Source organism: Nothobranchius furzeri, chromosome 10, assembly GCF_043380555.1.
Source record: "Nothobranchius furzeri strain GRZ-AD chromosome 10, NfurGRZ-RIMD1, whole genome shotgun sequence".
NCBI classification, from domain to species: domain Eukaryota; kingdom Metazoa; phylum Chordata; class Actinopteri; order Cyprinodontiformes; family Nothobranchiidae; genus Nothobranchius; species Nothobranchius furzeri.
The window spans coordinates 41,633,894-41,647,293 of NC_091750.1; the positions used below are offsets into that span (position 1 = coordinate 41,633,894).

The 13,400-nt window shown below is 45.3% G+C and overlaps 1 protein-coding gene across 1 annotated transcript in view; it reads right to left on the minus strand.

Annotated features, from left to right (window-relative positions):
• uvrag (UV radiation resistance associated gene) overlaps positions 1-13,400 on the minus strand; it is a 153,996-nt gene that overhangs the window by 97,156 nt on the left and 43,440 nt on the right. Inside the window, exons 7-8 of the mRNA XM_015960166.3 lie at positions 8,331-8,436; positions 4,953-5,079 (exon numbers count right to left, since the gene is read on the minus strand). Coding sequence (XP_015815652.1) covers positions 4,953-5,079; positions 8,331-8,436 — 233 coding nt within the window. The remainder of the gene's footprint in view (positions 1-4,952; positions 5,080-8,330; positions 8,437-13,400) is intronic.

Consider the following 13,400-nt stretch of genomic DNA (forward strand, 5'->3'; position numbering starts at 1 on the left):
AAATCTGTCAGTGTAGAAAGGTTTCTTTGCATCAGTGATACTGGCAAAGATTGAGGACAGTAACGCCTGGAAACTCAACAGATCAGCAAGATCTTTCATTCGTGCCATTTCCGTTCCGCAGCTCTAAGATCGGTGCGTAGGGACCGGAGGGTATCATCTAGCCAAGGGTGCAACTGAGAGGATCTAATGAGTCTGGTGGCTAAAGGGCACAAGTTGTTGAGATATGAGCAGTGTGGAGAAGAGTGATTCAGTGGCATCACTCACTTCAAAGGCAGAGAATGTGCTAGAGTGGAGGCAACAAGAGAGGAGAAATGGTTGGTGCCAGATTGCGGCGGGTGTGGCGGAATGAGACCATTGGAGTGGACCTCCCCTGGAGAGTCAAGCACAAGAATGGAGGAGAGCAGGGCGTCTACTTCATCTAGATAGTACCTTAGTTGTCCTGGTTGTCGATATATAACAACCATAAAGAATTTTTTCGGTGCCGTTACCTGGATGGCATGGTATTCAAAGGGGGTGTAACGTCCAAAAGGGTCTATTTTCCCCGATATATTGACCGACATAATAACCTTTCATCTACAGAAATAAATCCACTTTCTAGGTGACCTTCTAAATCCAGAAGGTTCTGCTAAGCACGTGTTGACATTCCATGAAGACAAAAGATTCAAACAAACATTCTCACCCAAGGTTCTGCACTCACTGTGTGAACACAGTTCAACTCCTACAGTTGCAATCACAGATGATCTCTGCTCCCAATTTTTAAGTTTTTTCTTAGACAAAGTCTCCAATATTAGGAGTCTAATCATTTCCCCTGCAGATGTTCTGCTACCCGTATCAGTTTGTACCGGATGCTTTGACCATTTTGAGCCGATTACACTGCCTGCCCTGGAGAGATTAATATCTTCCATGAAGCCATCAGGATGTCCTGATGACATTGTACCAGCCAGACTCTTCCAGGAGGTTCTTCCAGTGGTAGCCCCTCATGTGCTCAATATTATTAACTCCAGCCTTGTTTCGGGAATTATACCCTCTGTTTTTAAACATGCCGTGCTTCAACCACTACTGAAAAAATCTGGCCTAGACCCAACTGACCTCAGGAACTTTCGCCCCATTTCAAAGCTCCCCTTCTTGTCAAAAGTGATGGAAAAGGCTGTTTATAATCAAATCATGCCCCATCTGAACAACTTTGGGGTCTTGCATAAATTTCAGTCTGGTTTTAGACAATATCACAGCACAGAATCCGCTCACATCAGGGTTTTTAATGATATTATTTTAGCCACTGATTCCGGTTCCCATGTTGCCCTGGTGATGTTGGACCTCTCAGCTACATTTGACACGGTGGACCATGACATTTTATTGTCCCGCCTTGAGAATTTGGTCGGCATTAAGGGATCCGCGCTTGACTGGTTCTGCTCCTACTTTGACAACAGGTCTATTAGAGTTAGAATGGACGACTGTTCATCTCCCGCTGCTACTCTTCCTTGGGGCGTTCCACAGGGGTCTATCCTCGGCCCCCTTTTATTTAGCATTTATATTATTCCACTGGGACTAATCTTCAGGAAGTTTAACATTAACTTTCATCTTTATGCGGACGACTGCCAGATTTATGTTCCATTGAAGGCTTTTACCTCCATCCAGCCGCTCCTTGATTGCCTGAGTGAGGTTAAAGACTGGCTGTCAGCAAATCTTTAGCTGCTGAATGATTTTAAGACCGAGTTTATTGTTTTTACTCCTAATGGCTCGTCTTCCTCCGCTCCTGATTTTTCTGTTCTTCCTTTTAAAATTAGTCAGACAATTGTTAATCTTGGAATTAAAATGGATGTGGCTCTAAAAATGGACTCTCACGTTAATCACATGGTTAAATCATGTTTTTATCAGCTAAGACGTCTTTCCAAACTAAAACCCATTCTGAATCGGCGCCACCTCGAGACAACCATTCACGCTTTCATCACCTCAAGGTTGGACTACTCCAACGCAATTCTGTTTGGTATTTCAAAAGCCGCATTATCTCGCCTTCAGCTGATACAAAATACGACGGCAAGATTTCTGACCAATACTGGCCGTCGTCAGCACATCACTCCAATTTTAGCAAGACTTCACTGGCTTCCTGTGCACTACCGCATACGTTTTAAAATTTTATTGTTTGTTTTTAAGGCGCTGAATGGCTTAGCACCACCCTACATATCCGAGTTACTCACTCCTTATGTGCCAGGCAGGACTCTCCGTTCAGGTGACCTACACCTACTACAGATTCCCCGTCAACGCTGCAAAACCCGTGGTGAACGAGCTTTTTCTGTCTGCGCTCCAAAACTTTGGAATGATCTCCCACTGAATATCAGAATCTCCTCCTCCATTGGGGTTTTTAAGTCCCACTTAAAGACTTATTTTTATTCTCTTTCTTTTACTACCTAGCTATTTTTCGATGGTTTATTTACACTGTTCTTTGACTGATTTTATTGACTTCTCATGGTTCTTTTTGTTCTGCTCTAGTTGTTTTATTCTTTTATATTATTCTTTTAACCCTATATGTTTTTACCCCTGTACAGCACTTTAGTCAGCTCACATGCTGTTTTTAAATGTGCTTTATCAAATAAATGGAATGGAAAATGGAATGGAATGGAACACTAGACATCAACATTCTTCACTCTGAATAAGTTAAAAAATCAGATGTGATGAATAAACAAGATGTTTAAATGAAATGTGTGAATAATCTGTGCTTAAATCAATGAATTTGAAATGAATGTGGCTCTTACAATGATCCATTTACTTCACAAATCAGTATGTGTTGATTTAACAAGTAAATCATTGTTTACACTCATACACATTACAATAAGATACATGTTAAGGTTAAAAACATCTTTGTATCTGGGGAGGGCGTGGCTTTCTGAGGCATGTTGGAAAATACTCAAAAATGTGTCAAACTCTGATTGGCCAAACTTGGCCAGAAATCATTACAAAGTAGTTCAATAAAACAAGAATTACTTCTCGAGTAATTCAGTTTCCAGCTGACTCTCGATTCGGAGTCAGCTGGAAAAACAGTGAAAATGATCAAAAACGCCGGCAGCCAGAGGCTTTCTGTTCAGAAGATGGCTGGCAGTGAATGCGTTAAAAGCTCAGCAAGTCTTTGCAGGTGTTTTCTATTTCACATTCTTTGACACTGGCTTATTGTTTTATTAAGCCCCAGCAGTGAAAGCACTGTGAAGGCTTCTTGTTCTTCAAATGTTTCTTCGTTTTTCTTCCAGCAAATTCATCGGGGTTTTGGAAGCCTTAACATTTTCAGAGACTCACCAAATTTTGCACACTTGTAGATCCTGTTGTAAAATGTTGTATTTAAAGAGTTCTGGAAAAGTTGCAATAAAAACGGCTCAACAGCTCCCCCTGAAAATGAAATATCAGCCTCCATTATTCTTTTTTTAATCGGTCAGTTATGAGAATCAACTTCAAATTTGGTGCAGGGTCGGGCTAGCTGTGGGGCTTTTCTGGTTTAGCTACCAAAATGCCTAAGTGGGGGTTTCTGTAGCAACAAGAAGGATAGAATGGATGGTATTGCTCAGCTGGACTCCAGGGGAATAAAGACAAAGACCCAGGTTAGATATCTTGGTGTTATCATTGACTCTGACCTGAGCTTCTCTGGACATATTAAGGCTATAACTAAACCAGTGTTTTATCACCTTCATCAAACATCAAGAGTCAGAGGTCTCATGTCCAGACCAGACTTCGAGAAACTTATTCATGCTTTTATTTCTAGTCGGCTGGACTACTGCAATGGTCTCCTAACTGGTCTTCCCAAAAGCTGTGAAGCAACTGCAGCTTATTCAGATCGCTGCTGCTAGAGTCTTAACAAGAACTAAGAGAACGGAGCACATCACTCCTGTTCTTAGATCCCTACACTGGTTACCAGTAAACCACAGAATAGACTTCAAAGTGCTACTACTAGTTTATAAATCACTCAATGGCATGGGACCAAAATACAAGTCAGATCTCATTCCTGTATGTAAACCCAATAGGGCTCTGAGATCCCTTGGAAACAATCAGCTGGTAGAACCTCGGGTCAGAACCAAACATGGTGGAGATGCATTTAGTTATTATGCTGCTCACATATGGAATCAGCTTCCCCATGACCTCAGATGTGCCCCAACCCTAGTGTTGTTTAAAGCACAACTAAAACCCTCATGTACTCATCAGCCTTTACATGAATCGTTTCTCCTGCTGCATCGTCTCCACTGTAACCTGTGCTGTAGCATTGTCTTCTCCTTTAGCTCTAAACTGTAATTCTATCTGTGTATATTTTAATTTGTGCTTTTATGTGTTTTCATATCATGTCCTGATGATTGTAAAGCACATTGAATTGCCTCTGTGTTTGAAATGTGCTCTAGAATAAAGCTGCCTTGTCTCACACGTCAACAACCAATCAGAACGAAAGTCAAATTACGTCATTGTCACAGCTGGACATGTCAAAGTAAAAGTCTACACAATGTTGCCATCACACTCTTCGATTTTGTCAGTTGCCCAGGATTGTTCACGTTACACTGAGGGAACTCCAGAAAGGTGGCACACTGTATGGCGCAAGATTTCAATGAGGCAGTCTGCACGACGTCTCTCTCCAGCAGGGCACGCTGCTGGATGAGCGCATCTCCCAAAAACGTACGTCACTAAGCAGACCGCTAACCGAAACAACGCTGAAGACATAAAATGGTGTCAGTTCATAACCCAGCTCATCTTCCTCAAAGAGGAGGAATCGTTTTCAGTTCAGTCTCCGGCTGCTGGACGCTCACCCGTCTCCTCCTCTCTTATACATGAAACCCACTAAACTACAGAGAAGTAACTGTCACCGATCGCTCCAATATCTAAAGTTCTGCCGTGAATTCTGTCTCACCGTTTACTCCGCAGCTCCATGACTATCTCATTTTAAAATGAAACAATTCAGGAGCGAATAAGAAGAAGGGGGCGTTCACCTTTCTTGTGCAGCTGCAGCCTCTCCTTCTGTCGGACGTCCATCTCCCTGGCCAGCACCTTTCTCTGGCGCTGCAGCTCATCGCGGAGGACAGCTATTTGCAGCTGCATGCACTCCCGCTCCTTCTTCTGCTCCCACAAACAAACAGAGGATAAGAGAAGATATTCAGCATGTGGTCCCAGCAAGAACCAGACCTAATTGCACTAAATTCTAACAGTCGTTGAGAAACAAGTTCTGTTTTTGAAGCCAGCCTTGAGTCTCATTCATTTAATACACATCTTCTGAGAAAATGTTGCAGTAAATCTACTGTCAGCAACGTATGAGGCAAAGAAACATTTTCACCTTGAGATCAGCGTGAGTATCACACCCGTTTCTGTAACTAGCCCCAGCCACGGGACTGCTGAGGAGGTCTGGCTGGGGGCGCGGGGGCAGCATCGTAACGGTTACCAGTTTAAGTAGAAAACCACTTACATCACTAACAGGATGAGGAGAAGAGGTCTGCTGCTGATGTATTCTCAGTAGCTTCTGCTGGAGCACGATGGACCAGAACCACAAGAAAACACACGAGAACCCGAAGAATTCACAAGTCGCACCAGGACACTAGCGTTAGCATTACCCTCAGAGAAGCAGGAAGCAGCTCAGGTGAGACGGGTGACCAGTCCAGGGTGTCCCACCCAGAGACCACAAGGGATGGACCCCTTCTCCCGTGACCCTTACTGGCTACAGAAGATGGACGGAACACTTCTGTGAAGTACTTTTGTTTTCTAAAGAGACTAAGGAAACATTCATGAACCACTTTATTTCATTCTGAAGATATTCTGAGTTTCTTTTGAAAAGTGTTTCCACTGCACTGTTGGAGCTGTGCTGATCCAGCCTACAACAACACTGTTTAGCTGTGGAATTCAAATGAAAACATGAAGTGAGATGAACACAAATCCGATGTGACTGGGACTGTGCTGGAAGGGCTGTTGGGCAGGTGCAGGACTTTTATGGACCGGTGTAACAGCGCATATGCCAAGCTTCAGACAGACGCCGTCTCCATTCATGTCCTGTTCTTTTTCCCAGACCTTCTATCTGCCCATTAAAGCTGCACCGCTGACCTCGGCCGCTCCACCAAAGCGTCCAGGCTCCTCTCGTCCAGCTACAAAAGATTCCTTTCAGGAGCTTGTCTGTGATTTTTCTGTCAGTAAAACATTCCCTCAAACCCCTTTGAGAGCTCCAACCAGCCAATATATTATAATCCTTGTCTCCTTCCTTCAGAGTGAGGGGGGCATTGTGTGGCTCCTCTGAGGGTCTCCACTTGGAGAGCTCGCTCCTTTACCAAGTCTGGATCAAAGGTGGGCAGAGGGGAGGCCAGCGGCCCTTTCACCCTCTCACCCACTCTCAGCCATTAATCTGCTGCTTATTTACTCAGCTGACCTCATTCTGTTTGATGTTCAGGAGTCAAACAGTTCCTGGTGGTGGCCCCCAGTCCCTCTGCTGTCCTCACACACAGACACAGGCCTGTGGGACAGCCAGGGAAGGTGTGGGAGTTAGAATCAGCCATCTTTCTGGCTGATTTCTCTCACCATCGCCCTCAGATCCACAGTGTGTGTGTGTGTGTGTGTGTGTGTGTGTGTGTGCGTGCGTGCGTGCGTGCGTGCGTGCGTGCGTGCGTGCACGTGCGTCTTCGAGTTTTGGATCAGACACATTTTTCACTTCCTCTGCTGCCACTCCAAACACATTCCTGTGTGGGATAACACACTGATGGTGCCACTGTCTGCATCAGTTTAAACACACACCTTTGTGTCTACACCTGCCTGACTTGACATCTTGTCAGGTTGATGTTAGGAGCCGCTGCCTGCCCTCAGTTTAGGCCCAGATAACTGTGTCTGCAGCGTTATACTCATGAGAACAATTAGTCACCATGTTGTGAGATGCTGAGCTTGTTGGTAAATAAAGGAAAACCACAGTTCCTATGACGCTGCTGGTTTTAAAACATCTTTATATAATCTTATCTAGGAAAGCTATAATCTGAAACATCATGATATTTTATCTTTTGCTGGCATGTAATAGCGGTGAGAATAGTCCTACTTGTACAGCAGTACGAGAGCAGATAGCAGGAACGTTGCTCTGCCCCCAGCAGGACAAAAAAACCCGAACCTTCAGAACAACACACAGTGTGTTTACATGCAGCCAGTAACCCTTTTAAAACCCGAATATTCACAATAACCCGGTTCCGCAGGTCCTTGAAAACACCGCCAAAAACCCGGATATGCTCATAACCCAACCGGGGGTAACCCTTTTCTAACCCGAATGTTTGGTCGTGTAAACGCATATCGGGATATCCCCATCAAAGCGTGTGTTCTGCAAATGCTCTGTTCGCAAGGAATCTTGGTCTTTTGAGTAGCGAGACGTCTTGTATGCGCCAGAACACCGGAAGTAAACAACAAGTTGGGGGCAAAATGGCGAGTCGCGGCACAGCACCACACTTTGAGTGACGAGGAAACTAAAGCGCAAACAAACGCGGTCACTATCTCTTCTGAACTGGGAAACATGTTGTTGTTTTCACGGATACCGGAACAAGAAGAACCGGAAATGACGCATATTGCATCTGGACGTAGTCCATACGTCCTGACGCTACCCCAACGTCCGCAGTTAAATCGGGTTATGCAAGTTAGAGGTAACTCTTTCTATTTATGCTTGTAAACGGGTTACTCTGATCAACTCAGAAACCCGAATCCCGACCTTAACCCGATCATAACCCGGATATTGGCTACATGTAAACGCACTCACAGTCAGTCTTAACAGATGAAGGTCCCACAAATGTTAAAAATGCCAAGTATGAATTCCTGTGTAGATGTGGGTCCTTGCTGAGGACAGGGCAAGAGGTTCTGGTATCATCACTCAGCCACAGGGAAACGGTCTCGCTCCACCGTCCTGTCCTTCCAAGGAAGCACACGCTAGCTGTGCACCAACATAAATCCTAAAGAATGTCATTGTGCAGGAGAACCCAGAACAGCTGTGCTCACTGCTGCACATAAACAACACAATGCAAAAATCCTCTCTAGAGTTACCTGCTGACGCGACAGCATCAGTGTGTGGTCTGATGAGGCCGGTTAGGGTTAGGGTAGGCTGTGATGATGTTCAAAAGGACCCAACAAAATTACACTGGGTGATCCCATCTCAGTCCTACTGTGGATCAGCGCCTTACGGTGCTGACTATTACAGGAGAAAACATGAACTCTGCTGATCTTCATGGTGTTTCTGAGAAAACAAACCAACTTCAGGTTTTCTTCACTAATTTCAGTGTCTCCGCTATAAGCTGCTGAACTAACACCGAACCCAATCAGCTGCCTGGAGCGGTCACAAACAGAAACCGAAGGGTGGTGAAGCTCACCCGCTCGGTGCAGGCCGCTGTCGTCCTCAGTTTCTCCTCGATCTCCTTGCCGATCCTCTGGACAGTCACCTGGGTCTGTTTGATGGCTCTCTGAGCTGTGTGAAGCCTGTCGGGGCAGCAGAACAAAAGATTGCATAAGATCATCCTCATGGTCGTTTTTGCTCCACACTGGCCCACATAACTGACTACGTTCCCTCCCTGTGAATATTAATGATCAGTTCTTACAGTAAATGTGAGAACACACCAATGAGAACCTTCTCATTAATACGTTTACAGATGAGAAAAGAAAGGAACTCCAGAAGCAAACCAACACACCACTTCTATGTAAACGGTCCAAGAATGGTTCAGATCCAGATGAAACACTTCACCAGACCTGGACCAATCAGTCCCACAAAGCAGAAACTAACCCTCACAGCCCAGCAATTAGTCACAACCACAAAAATGGAAGCCCATTTCTAATTTCCATGTCACTGTCATCACTGAAATGGAAAACAGCAGCATCTAAACATCCACAAGCAAACGCATCATTCAGACCATCAATCACACAGTCTGTGCTTCCAGAGAGAACCCACTCAGAACAACGAGGAACGGTAAATGGTCTGTACTGTATTGCGCCTTCTTAGGGATCTACAACCCCCCCAAAGGGCTTCACAACACAATCAGTCATTCACCCATTCACACGCTGGTGGGGATGAGCTACGATGTAGCTACAGTTGCCCTGGGGCAGAGGCGAGGCTGCTGAGCACTGGAGTCCCTCCGACCACCACCAGCAGGCAAGGCAGGTCTTGCCCAAGGACACAACAGCAGCATTCTCTGGTCAGAGCCGGGATCGAACCTGCAAGCTTCCGATTACTGGACAACCCGCACTACTTCCTGAGCTACTGCAGTCCCTACAGGAACATCAACATCAGCACAGCTGTGGAGCCGGAGGCCATCCCAGAGCTGGACACCTCACCACTATGAACAGCTATTGGGGAGGATCATCCAACACGGCGGATCCTACCATCTGGATGGATTGGGGTTCATTCCTGGCAAGGGGTCTGAGATTTGGGCCAGACTCTGCCCGGCATAGACCTGGTGTACTTAAAGAGGGAGTCTCTGTGTGTTTCTTAATGTCAAGGACCCTTGCCTTGGCCCCGCCCCTGTTGCCTAGATGATGCATCATCAGGAACCGCCAAGGAGTGTTCCAATGTTCATGTGCCACGGAGGCATCTGTCTTCAGTTTGTCTGCTGGGTAGCTAACTGACTAAGGATGCACGGGAGGGGCTTTGTTTGCTTCTCTCGGTCAAACATTTCCCAGACTACCGCACAGTATTTTCAAAAGGATGGTGGACCAGGAGCCAGCAGCCACTTCAGGGGAAAACTTCCAGTTTAAATTCAAGTCAACTAATTGTAGCTATCGGGCTGAAATCTAAAATGTTTTTTTAGATTTAAAGCAGTTATCTATGGCTGGTTAGTTGCTTAGTAGTTGCAGCTTCGGTGCAAGGTACCAACTCGCTTATACCTTTGATTTGACCAATATATACACAAAAAAGAACAGATCTGATCAGTCATTTGCATTAGGGGTGGGCGAAATGGAAAAGTTATCACATCAGGATTTTATCACAATTTTTTTTAGGATTTCAGAATCCTAAAAATTCTAATATCCATCCATCAGTGTATCTATCTATCCATCCATGCATCCATCCATATCCATCCATCCATCCATGCATATCCATCTATCTATCCATGCATCCATGCATATCCATCTATCTATCCAATTATCTATCCATCTATCTATCTTCATCTATCTATCCCCATCTATCCATCCATCCATCCATCCATCCATCTATTCACAGTTGAGAGCTAGAGATACATGTCTCAAATATCCCATTGGCACTTTCATTTAATTATATATTTATAATTAATATCAAATAATTTTAATTCTATCTAGAGGTGGCTCATATTCTATCATCCACAATTTTAACAGTAATTATTTCTTGTCCAGAGAAAAATAAATCTACCATGTTAAGCTAAATTTATGATGCATCCTTATCTCACGCATCCTCTAGTCAGGATAACAGTCCCTATTACACCCTATTTGTCCCTCACTCCTCTCCGTAGCGGTTTCCTGACTACGTGGGAGAGGGTTTAGCCATAAACAAAGATCCAGGCGGCAGCCACGGTGAAAACAAACAAACAAACACACACACACTGTAATAAAAATGAACTTGTCATCTGTTGTATAATTGCTTTATACAAGTTATTGATCACTACTGTTTGTCAATCACACTTATCATGAGGATGTAATCAAGGAGAGCCGAACATAATGTGATCATGAGGATGTAATCAAGGTAATCCTGATGGAGGTGTGCAGCTTTGCACGCACATCAGGGAATGTATAAGGAGCAGAGCAGAGCTCAGAGCTGTTAGAGCTGTTTGAAGGATTCTATTTGACGAGGTTCATGGATTACGTTTTCTAACTGGGGTGTTCAGCTCTCCACCCATAAGCAACGGTAAGAGAAATGTTTTGTTCATGATTGATAACTTGTATGAATGCTGGTTGAATAAAGCCTTGTTGTTCCTCTAATATTCAAGTTGTGTTTCATTGTTTCTGGCGTCGACTTGACAACGATCCTGATTAAATAAATATAAAGTGTAAAAAGAGACTTTGAGTCTTTTAAGGTAATTAAAATAAAATAAAACATTTTATTTTAGAACATTTTTGGCGTCACGAACAGGATCAGTCAAGCTATTCCAGCAACAATGAAGTGTTTTTGGAGAAGCAAAAAGGAGCCGAGTGCTTCTGGGGAGGGAACGCCGATTCCCGTGCCGATTCCCGGCTGGGAAACGGAGGAGTTCCGATCCATTGGTGATATGTTAAGGCAGCGCGGTGGACGCCCTGGGCCGTGGGGAGAGTTAAATGGAGTGGTCAGCCCCGCCGTGGTGCTGGACCGTTTGACGCGGATAGAAGTTAAAAAAAAAGCGCCGCTGGCAGGAGTGAGAGATATGATGTGGCTTTTTGCAGAAGCATGGAAAAAACAGGAGTTAGAATTGAGCAGTTGTAGAGAGCGAGCGGCGCAGGAGAAAATCCATGCTGAAGAAGTTGAGAAATCATGCTCAGAGTTTGAGCAGAGAGTGTGTGTGATGGGGAAAGAGCTAAAGCATGCTCAGAATGTTTTGGATAAAACGCTGACTTTTGTGTCTCGAGCGCAAAGGAAGGAAAAGAAGCGACCTCGTAGAACAGGTCCTGCTCAGATCCGGGCGTTTGTAAAGAATGTTGGTGAAGATTGGGACCCGCAGAAATGGAACGGGGATCTTTGGGGGGATGATGAGGAGGAGGAGTGGGTGATTAAACCTGACCCACCACCTCAGCCCTTGTATCCATCATTACAGAGGATAAAGATGTCAGAACAAAGACCTATTACTAGGCGTCGGCGAGAACAGCAAATTATTCCACCAATACTGGTAGATATGGTGGATGATCAGGGACGGCCGGAACTCGATGAGGCGGGTAATATAAGAAGGATGTTACAACAGCAGCCACAACCCGCCCCTAGGCTGCTAACAACGCTAGAGGATTATTCACAAGATGAGTTAAATCACATGAATGGGAAGCTGAAACAGCGCCCAGGCGAACCAACTGACTCCTGGCTTAATCGCCTTATGGAGGATGGCGCGTGTGATATAGCCATAGATGCCGGTGATGCCATGAGATTTTCAGGATTAAGTACTGATGCACAGATAAATGCTGAATACAGGGCTACAGTCCGGGCATTGCCAGCTGATGAAGATTTCAATGTGGGGGATGCATATGCTCTGGCATGTCATGTAATCTATCCTACCACGGCGGACTGGTCTGAGATTAAAGGGCAATGGCAGACAGTGAGAGATGCCATTCAGCGGCTCACCAGACTCACTATTAGAGAGCAAGTGGCTCGAAACGGGGGAGCTGGAGTGGTGGACTGTAACATCTCTAAGGCAACTAGAGATCACCTCATCAGACATGCCCCACCACATTATAAACCCATGGTGACCAGCTTGTTGTTTGGCGCGGCAGACCAGACTTTTGCCGCGATAAAAGATCGTCTTGGCGAACTCACCACGCTGGGTGATTGGTCTGAGACGAGGAGAGAGGGAGCTAGAACTGAAAATAAACCCAGGATTGATCCACATTCAAGGGGTCGTAAAGGGGGGGCAATGGGCCCCTCTAGAACAGATCTGTGGAGGGCACTGCGACAAGCGGGAGTGCCGTTTGAGGAGATTGATGGATTGCCCACTAATGCATTGATGGAGAAATGCAGCCAAATGGGACTGAAGGTCCATTGTCAGTTCAGACATTGTCCTGAAAAGGACGACAGGATGTCTGTGTCAGAATTGGTTGGAATGTTGCAGAATGTGATCAGGGAGGTGGCGTCGAAGCCTGCTGAACCTTCCGCCCCTCCCAAGGAATCTTCAGAGGAGGAGAGTTCAGATGAGTGTTATCAGGTGGCGGCAGTGAAGCGTAGAAAGAAAAAACAGCACCGAAGGGAACATGATGATGAATAGGATGAAGGTCAAGCTCAGGTTGTTGCCAGTGCCTCAGGATGGTCAATAAATGATATCAGACCACATGTGGAATTACAGATTTATTGGAAAAAATCAGTACAGACAGTAATGGCATTGGTTGACACTGGGGCGGAGGCCTCGGTAATTCATGGCAATCCTGATAAAATAAAGGGAAACATTGTAGAAAAAGGAGTATCAATGCTCCACGAGCAAGTGGCAGACGTTCCAGAAATGGATGAAGTGCCTTTTGAGGTAAAACCAATCCAGGATTCTCCTGTGAAACTGGGGGTAAGATGGAGCGAACTCACCCCAGAGCAGCAGGAGCGAGCCTGGTTCACTGATGGTTCCTGTCAATATGTGGCAGGAACCAGGAAATGGAAGGCTGGGGCATTTAACCCTGGTACACAACAAGTTATGGAACTCACAGGGACAGGAAAGAGTAGTCAATGGGCGGAGTTGAAAGCAGTACACATGGTAATAATGGCGGCTGGGGTGCAGGGAGTAAGTATTTATACTGACTCCTGGTCAGTAGCCCAAGGAATG